Source organism: Primulina huaijiensis, chromosome 10 (genome assembly GCF_012295235.1).
Source record: "Primulina huaijiensis isolate GDHJ02 chromosome 10, ASM1229523v2, whole genome shotgun sequence".
NCBI lineage: Eukaryota > Viridiplantae > Streptophyta > Magnoliopsida > Lamiales > Gesneriaceae > Primulina > Primulina huaijiensis.
Window position 1 is genome coordinate 15,197,684 of NC_133315.1, and position 18,464 is coordinate 15,216,147.

Consider the following 18,464-nt stretch of genomic DNA (forward strand, 5'->3'; position numbering starts at 1 on the left):
ATACACACACACACATTTAGCAAAAAAAAAAAAAACATTTTCATAAATTAGTTCTAGCAGAAGACAAATGAAAAAGAATTAGAGGTAAAATTTAAACGTTGAATTCCTTTACATCAATTGAGAGAAAATGTGTAGTTTAGCACTGAAAATGAGAATGAAAAATTGGAACGAGAGGATATGTGAAAGTTAAAGGTGGTTTTGTAGGAAGAGAAACTGCTCTGCAGAAAGTTACTTCCAACTGCACAGTACAATTTTTTTTTATATATCTCTATTGGTCTTGAGTAATATTGGTTTTTTTTTTCTTTCTAAATTTAATAGATTGGGAAGATAAACTCTGATAATTCTCTCATAATTAGCATTATTAGTAACCAAATAAATGTTTTTTTTAATATTTCTCTATACTATATTAATAATATATAATCGAGACAAAAAGATAGAGACACAATGATTATTTCTTTTTCTTTTCTTTTTTATTATATTATTTTAAATTGAACTATGACTATTCATTAGTTTTTATAGACTATATTATTTTTATTAAAAATAAATCAAATTAATTAAAAAAAAACTATACAAACAAACAACGTTGCATTATTATATATAAAAAAACATGCTTCTCGATGAATACTTGATACTGGGAACTCGTTAGTTTTTGCTAAAGAATAATGTCATTGATTTATTATATGTTTTCATATTTAACTACTACTATGATAAAAGTTTGAATCAAATCTCAATTATGTGAGTGTGGGAAGTTAGAAATAAAGTTTAAAAAGAAAATTCCTCACCCTATTGTATAAAAAAATTGTTGCGGTAAAAATCTACATAATATTGAAATTCTTATACCATATCGCAGAAAATAGAACAGAAAATTTCATTTAGTTGCGTATGTAGTAGACTACACCGTACTGAGGCAAACACCATTGCCAAGAAACTCAGTGCCACAAATTCAACATAAATGTCACCAAGCATAAATCATTAAACAAGCAATTAATTCATCCATTGGTCCTAAGAAACCCCAAATCAACATTAAAACATCATTAAGTAAAAACAAAAGAAAAACACAATAATATGTAAATTTCATAATCAAGTTCAGTTAAGCCCTTTAATCATTTGTGGCCCTCCAAATCATACTTCCAACCACTCTGTGGATCAATCTCATCAATGGTGATCCCTTTTTCTCTACTGTCATCAAAATTTTGAAGCCGCATGTTGTAATGAACATACGTCAAATCAGTCAAAGCTTTTATCTCTATCTGCTCATCTCCATTCGTCAGCATCAGCTCTGCAAAGCTCCTCGTGAGGTTGAACTTCGAGGCACCGTCACAAGTTTGGCTAAGAATGCGAATAGCACATCTCTGCAATTCACGATATTCTACACCATGAATTGACCACCAAGTTTCTGCAGAAAACGTTTGGAGGTTAGGCAGTTGACTTTTAGTGGAAAAATGGCATCAGTACACAGAAGGTGATCACAAAGACCTGGAAGAAAATACACTAGGGGGTTGCTGGTACTTTCACCAGAAATCTGTTCTCTTTTCCGGTGCTTTTCAATTTGGAGCTCTAGTTTTGTTTGGTACTTTTTAACTTGCAGCTGTACCAAATCTTGAACGCAGGGATCTCTACCCATAAGCATCATGCAAAGGTTCATATCCTCGACAATGTTTGGATCAGAGCTACTTGACTCCATGTATCTCGGGTTCAGAAAGCAGCCAGCAGAATGAAGGGAAATGTGCAGATGGTTTTTCCAAATCTCGTCTATTTCTCTCCAGAACGGCATGTACTGAGATTCCATGTGGTTAAACCCCACTCTGATTTTTCCCTTCGCCTGAGAAATTATTTTGGATATGAAACCAGTTTGCGGCTTATTGGTATTATACACAGAGTTTAATGCACATACAAGAGGCATCGATGCCTTCAAAGCCATCGTCGCCTCCTTCCAGAAGAGAGTGTTCTTTACCAAGCCAGCAACTTTTTTGCCTTCAGTTAAAGTTGACATTCCCGAGGTTTTCCAGTCACTAGAAACAAAGAATGTTTTCAAAAGTTCCTTCTTTGAAACGATGCTGTCAAGTGTTAAATATGGAACGATTGACTTTATTTTGGATGGTCTGACTAGATTCTGAATGCAAACAAAATCTTTCAAATGTTTTAAAGCACTGGCATGATTCCGAACAAACTCTATGATAACTCTAGCCTTCGCCAATGCATTTTCAATGCAACTCATGGTTTTGAATTTCTCTAGCATCAACTCGATGCAAGTGGACGCACTTACAGTCCAAAAAAAATGCTTGTACTTTTCCACTAGTCGCTTGCCAACTAATTTCATAGAAACAGAAGTTGAATATGTAATGATTTGAACAACATTCTCGACTCCAACATCCTGAAGAACTTCGTCAAGGAATAATTGCATGGCATCAACATTGCCCACAAAAGATGATATATCTGATGATTTTAGATAAATCACACCTCGCGGACAATAGACCAAAATATTGACGAGATTTCGACCACTTGAATCAATCCAACCATCTAACAAGATGCTGCAACCAGTAGTTTCCCATGTTTTTCTCATTTCCTCGACGTATAGTTGCATATTTAATAATGAATCCTCCAAGATCCATCCTTTCAACTCCTTAAGACTGGGAATATTATTCATAATTGGCCCATGCCCAAAAAAGCAACTGACCATCTCCAGGAAGAATGTCTCTTCAACGTCTTTAAATGGATGGCCTGTTCCATAGAAGAACCTACCTACACTTTTTTTTACCTCCATCTCCGACGAATCATCATGGCTACTGGTGCCAACTTCAGAAAACTTTGTTTTCTTAGAGGAAGAAGCTCTTTTAAACCCTGAATTTTCTAATAGACAGTCCCCTTCAGATATATCAACTTGGGTATTAGCTTTATTAATGTTGACATTACCCTTAGGAGCGCTCAAACTTCTCTTCAAATTATTTATTTTCTTTTCAAGCAAGACTGCCTCAAATACTTCTTTCACATCGGCTGGAACCTTCAAGCAAGGCCTTACATCATTTCCTACCGCTCCCAAATGGCATTTGAGGCGATGGAAACCACTAACTAGTTTACCACAGTAGTTACATTTGACACTCTTCTTTAGTGGATCCATCGGAATGCCATGATCATGAACATTTATTATATCATTAGATGCCATCATTGAAGATAAATGTTCACTGATGTATGCAGCTGCAATATCCACCTACATGCCAACAAATAAAATAATTCCATGAAAACATAACCTTCTAGCTCATGTACATAAAAGATGAATCGTATTTCATTCAAACCCCAACTCCCAAGTTAAACGGTAAATATTTTATTCAATGGGCACCGCTAGCTTTTCTAGTAGCCAGAGGAAACGTAAAAAAAGAGTAAATAATCGGTGACTCAACAAAGTATGGGAGTTCTAGCATAAGCCAACTGAAAACTAAAATATCCCGTCAGTTTAGCCAACTAGATCGATGGAACACCATATCAGTCACACTAACTTCTTGCTTCAGATTGGCTAGGAAATTTAAGATCTTGCCGAGGAGATCTATTTTATCTGATAGCATATCATATGTGTTTAAGACTGAAAATACTATAGGATATGCAGGCTGGGAATCTAGCACATCCAACACATTGCAATGATCTAGAAGGAACTATAAATGCGCTACAAATGAACCTCAGACATACCTTCATTGACATCATGACGACATGACCCCTGCTCTTGGGATAATATCTGCTTATGGCAACACTCTGAGTCTCTGACCAGTTGAATACAAATCAAGTGAAGGACACAAAGGGAGAGAGATTTCTCATAGAGCTACCATGGACACATGTAAAGACTTCTTAGGTGTAAATTCAATCCATTAAGAGTACAACCATAATTAAATCAAAGAAGCCTAAACTAGGTTGGTGTAAGATCAATAGAGATGACTTACAAAAAAAACTATCAAAGAAGCAAAGGTATTAGTAGACAGAAAGGCCTCGGACTATCCTGACACTCATTTTTGACACCTAGGCTACACAAAAAAACAAACATGAGAATATATGATACAAACGCACAACTCACCCCCATTTGCAGAACCATCAGCACCTAAGACAACATTAACAACAAAGACATGCTAGTGAATTGCCACCAAAAACGTAGGCGATGTTTGGCAAACAATGTTTTTTATCGATATATTTCTCAGGGACATGGTCCACGAATTGGGGAAAATGAACCTTGTCTAGAACTGTAATAAACAAAAATGAAATTTGGGTGAATCAATGTTTACTCATCAAATTCTCAACCTAAGTTCGCCTCATTTATTTTTCCCCAATCGTATCCATAAGTGCCAAACAAGAAATAAAATTGTTGTACGAACGCTTGCATCAAAAATTAAACTACAAAGACCTTTAAATATCAAATTAAAAGATTCCACTTAGTGCCTCCGTATTTCCGAATTTAGTATCCAAATAACCTTTTGAAACCAATAATCAATTGCGTACTTGCATCCCACAGTCGCAGTTCTGCATTCGTTAGTAACAAAAACACAAGCGTAAATTGTCAGCATTGATTTGGTAGTGAGTATTTCATGATTTCAATAAGATATAAATGGCAATCTACATCTCTAACTCATACTTATTCAATCACAATTTTGAAAAAAAAAAAATTTTACACAAGATTTGCAGATTTTTGTCAGATCCATGGGCTATTGTTAAGATATATAACCCTAATTGCCTGCAATAAAAAATTATTACAGATCACCCTTGATCTCTTCAAGAGAAAAAAAAGGGACAAAAGCAGAACCTCCAATCAAGCTCTGGCAATTTGGACGCCCACAAAAACAGTTCAGAAACATAAAAAACATATAGGCCGAATAACAAACAAGAACAAAATGCAATCAGGTTCATTCAAATTGAGTATCTAATACAAGAAATGAAGAATTAATTGCATCAAGTTTAATTTCGATTACCGGCTCCGAATGTGGATCAAAATCTTGAGATAATTTTTTTTCTCTGCCCTCGATGAAGAAAGGGTATAAGACTAGATAAGACTCCAATGTGAAAGTAACACGATAATGATTAGTGTGCTGAGTACAACAGAAGTGATTAATAACGTAAATCTGTTTGTCTATTACTTATCCAACATGTGTCGAAATGTGAGGTAGAATTGTTGCCTTTTATTGCCAGTTCAACATTAATTTACAAGAAAGATTAGGATTTGGATTTTGGGCCATAAAACAATAAATTGGGCGGGCAATGAACAAAGAAATACACTAGAGGTGTTTAGTCCAGTCCCCTCACTGCCCCCAAACAACCATTAAAAAATCATATTTTAAAAAAGAGTGCCGCAATTCCTTTGGAACTATGAAGGTGAGAAAATACAATGATATACAAGAATCATTAAGCAGTCATTTCTAATTATATTGTTAAACTGGAAATCGACGAACTCCAATAAGAAAGATAATCCAATCCATACTAATAGAGAAAGTGGAAATATTGTAATTTTATACTATCGAAGTGGCAAGATCTACATATAATTAAAGTTTTGATAACCACAAAGTACTTGCCAAATCCATTCTCCAACTTGTTTAACCATACGATTAGGTCATATCATCATTAATGCACAAAATTTTCTTCGGAAAAGACAATTTTTCCAATATCTATGTACTAATAAACATTTCTTAGATTACAACAAAAAATAGTTTGAAATGAAAAAAAGAAATTTTAAAGAAATAAAGAGACCAAAACAAAGTCTAGCAAAACACTAAAGTAAGGCAAAATTTTGTTAATCAAATGCCCATAAAACTTTGCTTGAACAGTCAAAAATATCTTATACACTGACACTGCATATTTTTTGAGCATGAGTGTACATTGGCATCATCACAACTTCCTACAAAAGATATCACTAAATTCATCTAAAATCGAAAAACCGCAAATAAATTCATCATAGATTTGCTTAATATTTTTTAAGCACTGAGGTTCTGAAAAACAAAATGAAACACTTGAGGCCATACAATGAAAGCACACATGTACAATTTCATTGAGCTTCAAATACTTCATGCCATTATTATTTTTCAGCGCTTCGTCTAAACAGTCTTAAATAATATCAACTCAATGAAAAATAACATCAACAAGCTTAATCTAATCTCTATTGCTTTATATAAGATTTTAAATATGAAGAAAAACTGAATTCATGTATCAGGAGCCATTTACTCAAAAAGAATCAATCAATTCCCCAGTAAATCGTTAGCTAGATTTCAAGTATCCCTAGTTATGGAAAATTTCTGAAGAGTTGATTATCACTATGATAACTGAACTAGTGACGTAAATGGAGCTTATGGCGAAATCCTGAATGTAGAGGTTACCGATAAAGAGTCTGACAATAGAATAAATAAGTTTTATGTTAAACCAAGAATATCGATTTTGATTGTATCGACGTATGCTCTGGGTGTTAATCACTATGTATGAAATCACACATTGTGATTTGTATGCTCTGGGTGTTAATCACAATGTATGAAATCACACCATGTGATTTTTTACGATCCGATTAATTTCACGATAGGAAAAATTAGGAATTGTTTTGGAGGTCAAGGAGTTTTGTGTATGGAAAGCAAGCATATATTTTAAATCCAATTCCCCGAGTTATTGAAGGGAAGTGAGCCACAAAAAAAAACTTAAGGAGGATGCCTTTGAGGGTGGGTGCGTGGGATGGGGAATTGTTTTGAAACGGGTCCCCCAACACCTTTCAACTATTTGCAATGCATACTACAAACTGTTTCCAAGTCTTCTAGAATTCGTGATAATGCTGAAGTATCTAAGTATTTTCAAACGTGGAGAAGGGTTACTCAAGGGTACTTTGTATGAGGAAGAAATATAGTTTGTATCGCATCATTAGAGGACTCTAAACTGTATGAAGTATCAAGGAACAGACTGGTACGGGTGCTCGAGAATCCACTCCTTTTTTTGCAAATAATGTGTGGGAAGGGTAGCTTTTTTGGGTCTCCTGACACCTTGCAATTATCTTCAATGCATACTATCAATGTTTCTAAGTTTGCCAGAGTTGATGATAATGCTGAAGTATCTAACAGCAATTATCTTCAATGCATACTAGCAATGTTTCTAAGTTTGCTCGAGTTGATGATAATGCTGAAGTATCTAGCAATCTTCAAATGTGAAGGGGTTTACTCAGAGGTACTTTTTACAAGGAAGAAATAGAGTTTGTATTACATAATCAGCTCACTCTAAACTGTACAAGGTATTAGTGCATAGACAGGTATGACTGCTCACAAATCAAATGATTTTGTCGCAAATATCTATTTCACCCAGATCATGATTTTCCCACTAATAAAATCTTTCATTTCATATGGAAGACAATGATTTTCATTAGACACAATAATTTAATTGCACATCACCACTAAATAAATAAATCCTTACTACGAATTTGTTTGCAATATATTAACCAATTCAAGTATTGCATGCTTGCACAATATTTTTTATAATCAATTTGATTTCTATTCAAATAAAAATAATTTAATTTCTATTCAAATAAAAATACTATGATAATGGTGTGAAAGGTGATACTGCAATTTTAAATTAATATATTCAAATGAGGTCATACTATCATTGTAAAATCAACGAGAGGCTAACTGAAATTTGAAATAATGAAAAAAAAAAAGGAAAAAGACAGAGGGACTAAACTGATAATTTTAGATAAATCACACCTCGCGGAAAATAGACCAAAATATTCAAGAGATTTCGACCACTGGAATCCATCCAACATCTGACAAGATGCTGCAACCAGTAGTTTCCCGTGTTTTTCTCATTTCCTCGACGTATAGTTGTATATTTAATAATGAATCCTCCAAGATCCATCCTTTCAACTCCTTAAGACTGGGAATATTATTCATCCCATGCCCAAAAAAGTAACTGACCATCCCCAGGAAGAAAGTCTCTTCAACTTCTTTAAATTGATGGCCTGATCCATAGAAGAACCTACCTACACTTTTTTTTACATCCATCTCTGACAAATCTTCATGGCAAGGCATTGCATCCACTCCTACCGCTCCCAAATGGCATTTGAGGCGATGGAAACCACCAACTACTTTACATCAGTAGTTACATTTGACATTCTTCTTTAGTGGATCCATCAGAATGCCATGATCATGAACATTTATTATATCGTTAGATGCCATCTTTGACGGTGTTCACTAATGTATGCTGGTGCAATATCCACCTACATGCCAACAAATAAAATAATTAAATGAAAATGTATTTGAAGGGAAAAAACTAGTGTGCATTCTAGCTCATGTACATTAAAGATGAATCATAATTGCAAAGACCAACCACGACTTAAATGGTAAATATTTTCTTCGATGGTCCCCGCTAGCTATTTTAGTAATCAGAGGAAACATAAAAAACAGAGTAAATCATCGGTGAGGGTCTTCAACAAATTATGGGAGTTCTAGCACATGCTAACTGAAAACTAAAAAATTCCATCAGTTTAGACAACTAGATCGATGGAACGCCATATCAGGACAGTCGCACTGATCTCTTGCTTCAGATTGGCTATTGAAATTTAGGATCTTGCCAAGGAGATATACTTTTACCCGATAACGTATCATATGTGTTTGGGACTGAAAATAACTAAAGGATATGCAGGCTGTGAATCTAGCACATTCAACACATTGCAATGCTCTAGAAGGAAATATAAATGCGCTACAAATGAACCTCTTACATACTTTCAGTGAAATCATGCCACCCCTGCTCTTGGGATAATATCTGCTTATAGCAACACTTGACAAGTTGAATACAAATCAAAAGAACATAAAGGGAGTGATATTTCCCATAGAGATACCAAGGACACACATAAAGACTTCTTACGTGTAAAGTCAATCCATGAAGAGTATAACCATAATTAATTCAAGGAAGCCCAAACTAGGTTGGTGCAAGATCAATAGAGATGACAGTATCGTCAATGAACAAACAAATCAAAAACAATGCAGAAATGGAGGAACATGAAGAGATGATAAGGAATGGAGGCATTTGGGCTTTTGTTGCATGTTGAGAAAAAACTATCAAAGAATCAAAGTTACAAGTAGACAGAAAGGCCTCGGACTATCTTGAAACCCACTTTTGACACCTAGGCTACACAATATAAACATGAGAATATGTGATATAAACACGAGAATATGTGATACAAACACACAACTCACCCCCATTTGCAAAACCTCTTTAACACCTAAAACAACACTAAAAAAAACAAAGACATGCTAGTGAATTGCCACCAAAAAGGTAGGCGAAGTTTGGCAAACAATGTCTTTCCCACATGTAAGTGAATTGCCACAAAAAATTACGTAGATATTAGTTCTTCAAACTAAGTGATTTTCCCAAATGTCACCTTTTAACCAAGATCTAAGATATCTTTCTTAACCACCTTTATCCAAGTTTTCAAAACATACCCCTCCTTCTACTTCTTCCATTAACCTGTCAATCTAAGATATGTCAGATTGAAGCCATGTTTGGACTCTTCTTCACATGACTAAATTATGTTAGACAGTTGTCCTTAATCTTATCATAATCATTTCATTCATAATTTTATCATTGCACGTTTTGCCACACATCCATCTTAACATACGCATCTCTGCTACCCTCATCTTATGCGTATATAGTACTGTAGTGGCCCAACACTCTGAGCCATAAAGCACAGCTGTTCAAAACAATAGTCTTTTAACTTTTTCCTTTCAATCTGCAGACATCCTTTCATCGCATAAACTCCTTATGACATCCTTCATTTCATCCACCCTGCTTTAATCCTATGGTCTATATCCACTTCTTTTGTTGCAAATAATGCGTGGGATGGGGCAGTGTTTTTACCCAATAAATCCTGAAACCTTGCAATTATCTTCAATGCATACAAGCAATGTTTCTAAGTTTGCTAGAGTTGACGATAACGCTGAAGTATCTAAGAATCTTCAAACGTAGAGGGGGTTACTCAGAGGTACTTTGTACGAGGAAGAAATAAAGTTTGTGTTACATCATCAGCTCACTCTAAACTGTATGAAGTATTAGGGCATAGACAGGTATGACTGCTTGCAAATCAATTGATTTTGTTGCAAATATCTATTTCACCTAGATCACGATTTTTCCCCACTAATAAATCTTTTGTTTCACATGGAAGGCAATGATTTTTCATTAGACACAATAAGTTAATTGCACATAACCACTAAATAAATAGAATCATTGCTAGGAAATGTTTCCAATATATTTTAATATTATGGGGTTCAACAACATTTATTAAAACTAGTTCATCAACGCCCGTGTTGCGTGCTTGTATAGATTTTTTTTTATAATTAATTCGATTTCTATTCAAATAGGGGTAATAAAAAGTAGTAAATGATTATACTGCCATTATAAATTATTATATTTAAATGGAGGTATACCATAATAGTAAAAATTAATCAGGGACTAAATTACAATTTGAAATAATGACAAGAAGAAAAAGACCGAGGAAATATAATACAATTAAAGATGATGAAATAAAAGAAAAAAAAAACCATGACACTATTTTTGTCTCCGTTAAGATTCTTAACAAATAGTAATAGAAATTCAATAAAACTATTAGGTAATCCCAAAGTTATTATAGAAGACCGTTAAAGGAGAAAATGCCAGAAATCATTTCAGAAGTCAAATGGAAAAAAACTGACTAGCACATTAATTATTCGCAATTAGTTATTTCAGAGGGAAAGGGAGGACCGAGAGTTAAAAGGAGCCTTGTTACCATAGAGAATGGGTATTCCTGACATCTTATTCAGTAAAGCACGTGTGGGGCATTGAGGAAGAAATATCAGGCGTGATGGAAAGACGAGGTTACCTGGCGATCCAGTTATAAATTATAAATGACAAAAGCTTTGACCAATGAAAGATCCACAACACAACAAATAAACAATTAATCCTTGTTAGTTTCTAGATTTTCATCAATTTCTTTTTAATTTCCCCATCTAAATTTAGCTCATAGATCAGTCTAGCAAATCTCCCATTTTAATGAAATCCATTATAAATTCACATCATTCAATGTCTACAGTTAATTTTGTTATTCTTTAAATTTCATGAAGACACTTGCAGCAAACATATTAGAAAGCATGAAATCTTAGGGTCCTTGGGTTTTGCTCAACTGTTGTATAAATTTCATCAAGACTTTTGCAGCAAACATATTAGAGAGCATGAAATCTTAGGGTCCTTGGGTTTTGCTCAAGTGTTGTATAAGAAATCAGAAAAGTCAAAATTAAAGAAACGAATCATGCAACTAATACAACTCACAGACCTGCATCATTTACTCGAACTTCGTAGAACTCCATTAAAAATATTACAAGATCTAAGCCTTAACTGGCATGTGCATTTAGAGCTTGCAACGAATCAACAGACCATATATTTTTCTTTTGTAACATTGAACATCATTTTGGTTTAAAATTTGAGGGAACTCGGTTTTCACTAGATTTGGATTGAAAACGAAACGCAACTATGGGACAAGATATTCCGGTTTGCGTATACAAGTTTGGATTTTTCTCAAGTAAGGTACTGCTTGATCAATAGGATGGAATAATCAATGATGAATACATTGGAACAACAGAAGGATATAAAACTCCAATTATTGTAAAACACGAGTCAAATGTTGCCCAGTAATAGCAATAAGTGAATTATGTAGTGACATGGTATATCATCCCCCATACGTATATTTTTATCCATACCTAAAGATTACAATTGTTCTGAAAAAATATCAATAATTATTATGATGAGATTTCGATAAGAAGTATTAGTTTTAGCTTTTGAAACATTGACTTGAATAATAATTCTGCATTACGCACTATTGCCAAATCATTTTTTGAAGTAATAATCCAATACAAGTTGTAAAAGTTATTACCGTACCAGGTCTAAAATTATTAAACTACATTTATTCATTCAAATGTAAATTTATATTACCACCGAATACTAAAGCTATGGCTAGAAGTAGAATAATTACAACAAAATATGTTTTTTCATTAGTGATTATTACCATTATAATAGCAATAATTTTCTCATTCAATAAAAAGCAATATTTGACACGATTATTAATAAGAATAGAATTCCATAACATTACTTGTATAAATTAACACCGTCCACGGTTTAGACCAAACCAAATATCATTTTGAGAGCGTAACTTGACAAAATGATAAATGTGTATGTCAGAAAAGAATAAGAAAGTAAAAAGATAAGGAATGTAATAAAAGCTAATCGTTCGACTTGGTCAGATTTGATTAGAATGGTACGGTTTTAACATGAACAATAGTCAAGTTCTATTCCACTACCGAAGCCTCTTACATTGACTTCTCGACTTTGGTGAGATAATAGGTGAATATATCAGTAACATATTATTTTCTCTAATATCCAACAAATTTTCCAGGCAACACATCTTTATCACCAAACTGTCTAACAATCATTTCAGAAGGGTAAAATAATTAATAATCAGTTTGAAGTTTTATATACATACTAAATTTTCTTTAGAAATAAATGAATGTCATCTGTTGCTTTTAGGGAGTATGCAAGTGGTAACTCAATCAGATATTTATGCACTGCCAGGATAACAATGTGACTCACTATATAGTGCATATTATATCAATATTCGTTAAATTAAGTGATAATATCTCGTGGTTTTCATGAAAGGCCAATGTTAGCACTTCAGCAAAACTTTTAACAATATTATCTGTGTGAATTAAAATAAATTTAAGAAATTTTGATGCTTTTGCATCTCCATCTTTGTGCACCCATGTAACGAGGAAAAAATCTCAAGCAATTATCACACATCAGTTCCGATTGTCTTTCCTAACCATAAGCTAAGCTTGCAGGCAATATTAAATACCGGAAAGTCAACAAATGGGAAACTTGAAATGGCAAGGTTTAAGTCTAGTAATAAGATTTAGTCGCCAATACTTTTTGAATAAATTATACGATCAAAATCCACATGAATTTCTACTAGCTCATTTTTGGATAATGAGCTCATCCTGGCCAACTTTCAAATCATGAAGGCTCGGTCCCAGTGTCCCACTATGCTTTCTCAGCATTATTGAAAATGTAATTTACACCTTTACGGCTTGTTCACCCCCATCTATTAATAAAAAATGTGTCCTCCAATCGCTCTAACAAAAATGCTTTAGCTATCCTTCATCATAATTCATACACCATTACATATCCAAAAGATTGTGTAGTTGATTAACCATGACAAGGCTCGACCATCACACCTTGACATAAGATAAGACGCAGCCCTCCGACGAAAAACATGCCCTTAGCTATAAAGGCCTATGCTTGAACGGATTAAGTATCAAGATGGTTTTTTAAGCGTACTTTGAAATTAATAGTAAATAAAAAAGGAAACGCAATAATATTGTAGTGAATTTAAACTAATAAACTAAAGATTATTTGTTTTCGTGTCATTTGATAGGCTGTCAAGTACACATATAATGAAAATCTCATCAGATACTTAGGTTCAAAGACATGATACCCCTGGAAGCTTTTCTTCAATAAAATCTGAATGTTGACATGATACCCCCGGAATCTTCAGTTCAAGCCACTCTTTGTCCTGACATTGAACCCTTACTTTACTATCCAATATTCCCCCATCTATACCTTCATATTTTAAACATAAAGACATAAGCACATCAAGACTATCTTCTTCCCTTCCAAGAGGAAAACATATTTGTGGATTGAATGCAAAGCGAGCACAACTAAATTCAACAAAAGGTGCAATAAGACAACATTCATTTCTTATTCATGTTCACAAAATAATATTTATCTTTCTATAATCCTTTGCAGCCTACAAGTGTTTTTCAAAATTAAAAAATGCATTTTATTATGAGTTTCTGCATGTTGGTTATATTTTCCATCGTTTAGAGCTAAAATTTGCTGAAAAATACTTTCAACATCACACTAAGTAATTCTAGTATATTCCACCTGGCTTACAAAGGATCATCAACAAACACCAGAAAGAGGACAGTCAACTTCGTCTTCTTTTTCTATTGCTCGCAGTAACTTAAATAAGTGCACAGACACAAATCAACATTCTGATTTAGAATGCCTGCTAAGCCTGATACTAGAAATATAGAACCATCATCTTGTTTATCTTATTTTTACCAAAGAAGACTAATTTTGGGGATTTACGACAAACAATACGATAACGAGATGGATATGTAACTGAAATATACTGATCAGAGAAAAGTAATAATATTCAGATACATTATATGAAGTAAATAGCTGTAAAAAACTACCTCTTCAAAATGATGGAAACCAGCCATTCGCCCAGGCATCCTCTTTACGATTTTCCGCAAGTAGGGCGAACTAAGCCACGCAAGGGCAATCCTCTTGCATAAAATTTTTGAAATTTTATGTGTAATTTTTCCAAAAATTCAACCAGGTCGATTTCCATCTCTCAATCGCACCCATCATTGAATTACTAAGGGCCCGAACGGTGGACGGTTTAAAATCAGCCATAGATGAATCCATCACGAGAACTAAATTAGGGCGAATCATTTGATTCTTCCAAGACTATCTGCAGCGGCGCCCAGAAATCAAAATCAAAACAAATTAAATACATAAAAAATCAAAATTGACTCCAATTTATTCATCCCCGTCTCAGTTTTGAGGCAATAAATTGTTGGCAAAAAAATACAAACTTCACAAAATCTCAAGCTTTCTTAAAATATTTAGTGATCAAAAGGGGAGAAATAAAAAAGAACGTGAAAAAGATCACCTCTACGCCGCCGCCATGGACATTCGCGTTTCAGTAAGCAACTGCCCTCCGGCGACACCTAGGGCTACTCTTACACAGAACGCCACGTGTTACAATTAGCAAAATAATTATTTTAATTCTTTTTTTAATACCTTTTGAAAAAATTCATATATTTTTTTAATTATTTGATATTTGATTTTGATTTGGATGAATTTTGAATTATATAAACTTAATGGTACATATTTCAGTTGTGCAATTCGTATTTTCGTTTGTTTAGTTTTGAAAATCTCATATTATATTCTATTTTAAATTGTAAAATATTAGGAATTGTATCAGAGAATAATATAATTATTTTGAGAGTGATGAGAAAATAAATATGATATAATGATTCTATTTCTTAATGTTAAAATTGAGGTTAAAATGCAATTTTTAAAAATTATTATAATGATAGTAAACAAACTTTGCTACATTTGCACCATATTTTTTTCACTAATAGTAAACCTTTTTCCTTTTGGAAAAAAAAAATTAAATATAGTAGTACATCATATTATAATAAAAAATATTAAATTTTAAATTTAAGTACTTACTATTATTAAAAATAAACTATTCATTCAAATAATAAAAGTAGGAAAATGAAGCTAAGAAGGAGAAAATACTACTGATGAAATAAATATTTGGGTACTGATAAACACCCAAAAATAAAGTTTCATAAATTAACTAATTTATTTTATCACATTACATACAAAAGCTCATAATATATATATATATATCCGATATCACAAAACAGTATCAGACAAAACAGTCTCAGTTGGCTCGTCAGACATCAACTCTATGTCGAAAAAAAGAATGTGCTAACTGGTATCATTTTTCAATCACCTAATTTTGAAAAACAGAAGACATAAATTATGTTACAATTTTACGCACACCACACAACAAATGCCGGCTGCAAAATGATTTATTGGTTCTGTTGGGTCTTGGGATGTGCTTATGAATAGAATTTGTATGTCTTTGCTTGGATTATGATCTGCCGTAGCCCACCGATTGGCGCCACAATCATCAATACAACACCAAGAACTATGCAAATCTGAAATCAATTGATCCCAAAATCAGAAAATACATGCCAAGCAAACAAATATCAAGAATAGTGAATAGAGAGTTTAGCTCAAAACTAACCCAATTAGTAAACCAAGACAGGCTGAACTTCCTTGGCTTGTAAATTGCTAGCCACATGATGCAGGGGATCTGAAACAGGGTGTAAGTTTTCGTGTTACAGGTGGAAAACAGATGAGAATTATGTAAAGGAACTGAGAATTTGCTTACGAAGTATGTGGTTGGTGCGAAAGCGAAGCCTCCGAAAAACGAAAGAAGCCCACCAAAGAATGGGAAGGTGATTCCAACAAACATTGTGAGCGCTGAGATCAAGAGAAGCAACCATTTTTTAAATGGGCTCGTTCAAAGTTGCACAACATTTACTGGATATATCACAAACTTACCGACGTATACGTTTCTTGTGATGAAACGCAAGTACCAAGTTGGCCTGAATTTTAGCTTCTTCACTAGTGCAGTTTCTATCATGTCGAAAACGGGCATAGCATAGACCTGCATCAACCCAAGTCGCTCAGAATTTCGAACTAACTAAAAAGGGAAGATGATAAGAGGAAATCCAGCAGACTGATCACCTGGTAACTTCCAATAACATGAATCACAACAAACATGTTGGCCATTGCAATGAGCCACACAGGTTTCTCCAAAGAGATAAGAATATTGTCCTCTATCTCGTTCCCATACATCCAGTATCCGATAAGGGCGACAGGGAAATAACAAAGGGCGACGATGATGTAAGCGACGAGCACTCCCCTCCACATAGGTTTCTTTGAAGGCTTCTCAGGTGTAGAAGGAATGGTGGCCTGAATTTCCAACACAACATTGTGACCCGCATAGGCGAAAGCAACGTCTCCCAAGGCAGCGAAGAAGTTCAACACGGTACCGGCTGTTGACTTAGCTTTATAGCCATATTGTACATCAGGTTGCTTACCCTTGTCAACCGCAGCTCCCCAAGCAATTGTAGAGTAACTGTAGGACATGGAAATGGTCTATTTAGGATTGTGCGTCATACGAAATACCATAACTTTTTCAAATGTATTATTGAGATTAATTTGTTGAATGAGGATAAAGAATCTTCTCACACACCTCAAGGACATGACTGCTGCTGCCAGAGAAACACCGGAGATGGAATTGAAATTGGGAAAATGAGAGAGCACAAAGTGGGCAGAGGCGAATATCATGATAAAGTAAGTAAGCTTGATATCTTTGCAATCTTGGCAGACCAAATCATGGAATTTCTTGAGCGATTTCCCTCCGGTAACCATGTAAACTATGTCCACTCCAACCTCGACAATCAACTGTTGAGGAACCACAATCCAGAGACCGAGCTTCTCGCCAAAAGCATGCTGTCCCAGTTCATGGTATCTGTCAAAACGTTTCCCCGGAACCATTTCGTGCATTTCAACCATCTGCCATAGAGTGTACAGAGTGACTATCCAAGATATCACCAGCACTGTTACTCCAGGACCCCTGAAAATTATGCATACAACAAGTGAAATCTCCAATGTTTCTTCTCAAAATTTTTTATTTGATTGGTTTTATTTTGTACCATCCTAGATTGGACATGGCGTAAGGGAGACCGAGGACTCCAGCTCCGACCATGGCGGTAACATTGTGGAAGGCGGAGTACCACCATTTTGCGTTTCTTGAAGAGGTGATTGGAAGCCATGCATCTATTGCCTTCTCTTCTTCAGTTCTACGGTCCACCTGTGTGTAGTTTTTGTGTTAATGTGTCGAAAACTGATACTTTATGGGTTCAAATGTTCGAATTTGATCAGTTCTAGATAACTGTCAAAAATCAAGAATTATGCGCCTATGCTATTTTATAAAAGTTGAGGCTGTAGGCTAACTAATTTTTGTGTTGTGTAGTGAAATAATTATTTTTGGAGCGATATTAAAGTTGTATAGCTACTATTAGTTATAGTTTTTATAAAACGACAAACTGACGAACGATCGTTCTACTAATTTTTTATTAAAAAAACACGCACAAACTACTCCGACCACAATTATATTTTAACCCAATGCTAATCCACAAATATTATCATAGTATCTTATCGCAACATTACTACAACATAACCCCAAGATAATTACACGTTAGAATTAACCAAAATAACCCAACTCAAAAGAGTCATTCTAATTAATTATAAGCATTCTTAGAAAGAAAAAAAAAAGTCACCTAAATCTTCTTAAACTTAACGTCAATTCTTGATCATTTGTACATATATTAACCAACTTAACCTCAAAAAATAATATTATAACAGAACGATCGTAATAATAAAAAAAATTGATTGTACAAACACATAACGTGTACAGAAAGCCACGCTAGCTATCATATATTATATACGGAGACTTACATGGTTGGAGTAATGGTTGTGCTGATCAGCAGGAGCTTCGGTTCCCATGGAGCAAGTAATCAATCAATGCAAACCCACAAATTCTGCGAGGATTGAATTTAAACTACATACAGAATATGCTGAAGCTCTAGCCAGATTTTTATAACAAATCCAAGCCGACAATATTTTTCTTTGACTTCATAAAATCAAACGTGGACTTTGACAAATAATATACATTAACAAAAAAAAAATTTGGTAACTAAGATCTGTCTTATGTTCCTATCCTACTTTAGAAA

The 18,464-nt window shown here is 34.2% G+C and overlaps 2 protein-coding genes across 9 annotated transcripts; both read right to left on the bottom strand.

The window, feature by feature from the left end:
• Positions 1-929: 929 nt before the first annotated feature.
• LOC140986744 (uncharacterized) lies at positions 930-14,836 on the bottom strand. Of its 8 annotated transcripts, XM_073455080.1 has the most exons (7): positions 14,753-14,836; positions 14,271-14,551; positions 13,508-13,632; positions 7,698-8,209; positions 4,452-4,500; positions 1,477-3,208; positions 930-1,396 (listed from the first exon to the last, which is right to left on the bottom strand). In XM_073455080.1, the coding sequence occupies exons 4-7, from the start codon at positions 7,754-7,756 to the stop codon at positions 1,104-1,106; spliced, it is 2,133 nt and encodes a 710-aa protein (XP_073311181.1). In that variant the 5' UTR covers positions 7,757-8,209; positions 13,508-13,632; positions 14,271-14,551; positions 14,753-14,836; the 3' UTR covers positions 930-1,103. The 8 variants fall into 8 exon arrangements, with proteins under 8 accessions (XP_073311181.1, XP_073311180.1, XP_073311184.1 ...); XM_073455079.1 differs by lacking the exon at positions 13,508-13,632; XM_073455083.1 differs by lacking the exons at positions 4,452-4,500; positions 13,508-13,632.
• Positions 14,837-15,502: 666 nt separating this feature from the next.
• Positions 15,503-18,357, bottom strand: LOC140985738 (lysine histidine transporter 1-like). The gene is made up of 8 exons (XM_073453634.1): positions 18,190-18,357; positions 17,385-17,542; positions 16,922-17,305; positions 16,411-16,804; positions 16,225-16,330; positions 16,052-16,143; positions 15,905-15,973; positions 15,503-15,815 (listed from the first exon to the last, which is right to left on the bottom strand). Exons 1-8 carry the CDS (start codon positions 18,235-18,237, stop codon positions 15,717-15,719), a joined length of 1,350 nt encoding a protein of 449 aa, XP_073309735.1. The 5' UTR covers positions 18,238-18,357; the 3' UTR covers positions 15,503-15,716.
• Between the last annotated feature and the right edge of the window lie 107 nt (positions 18,358-18,464).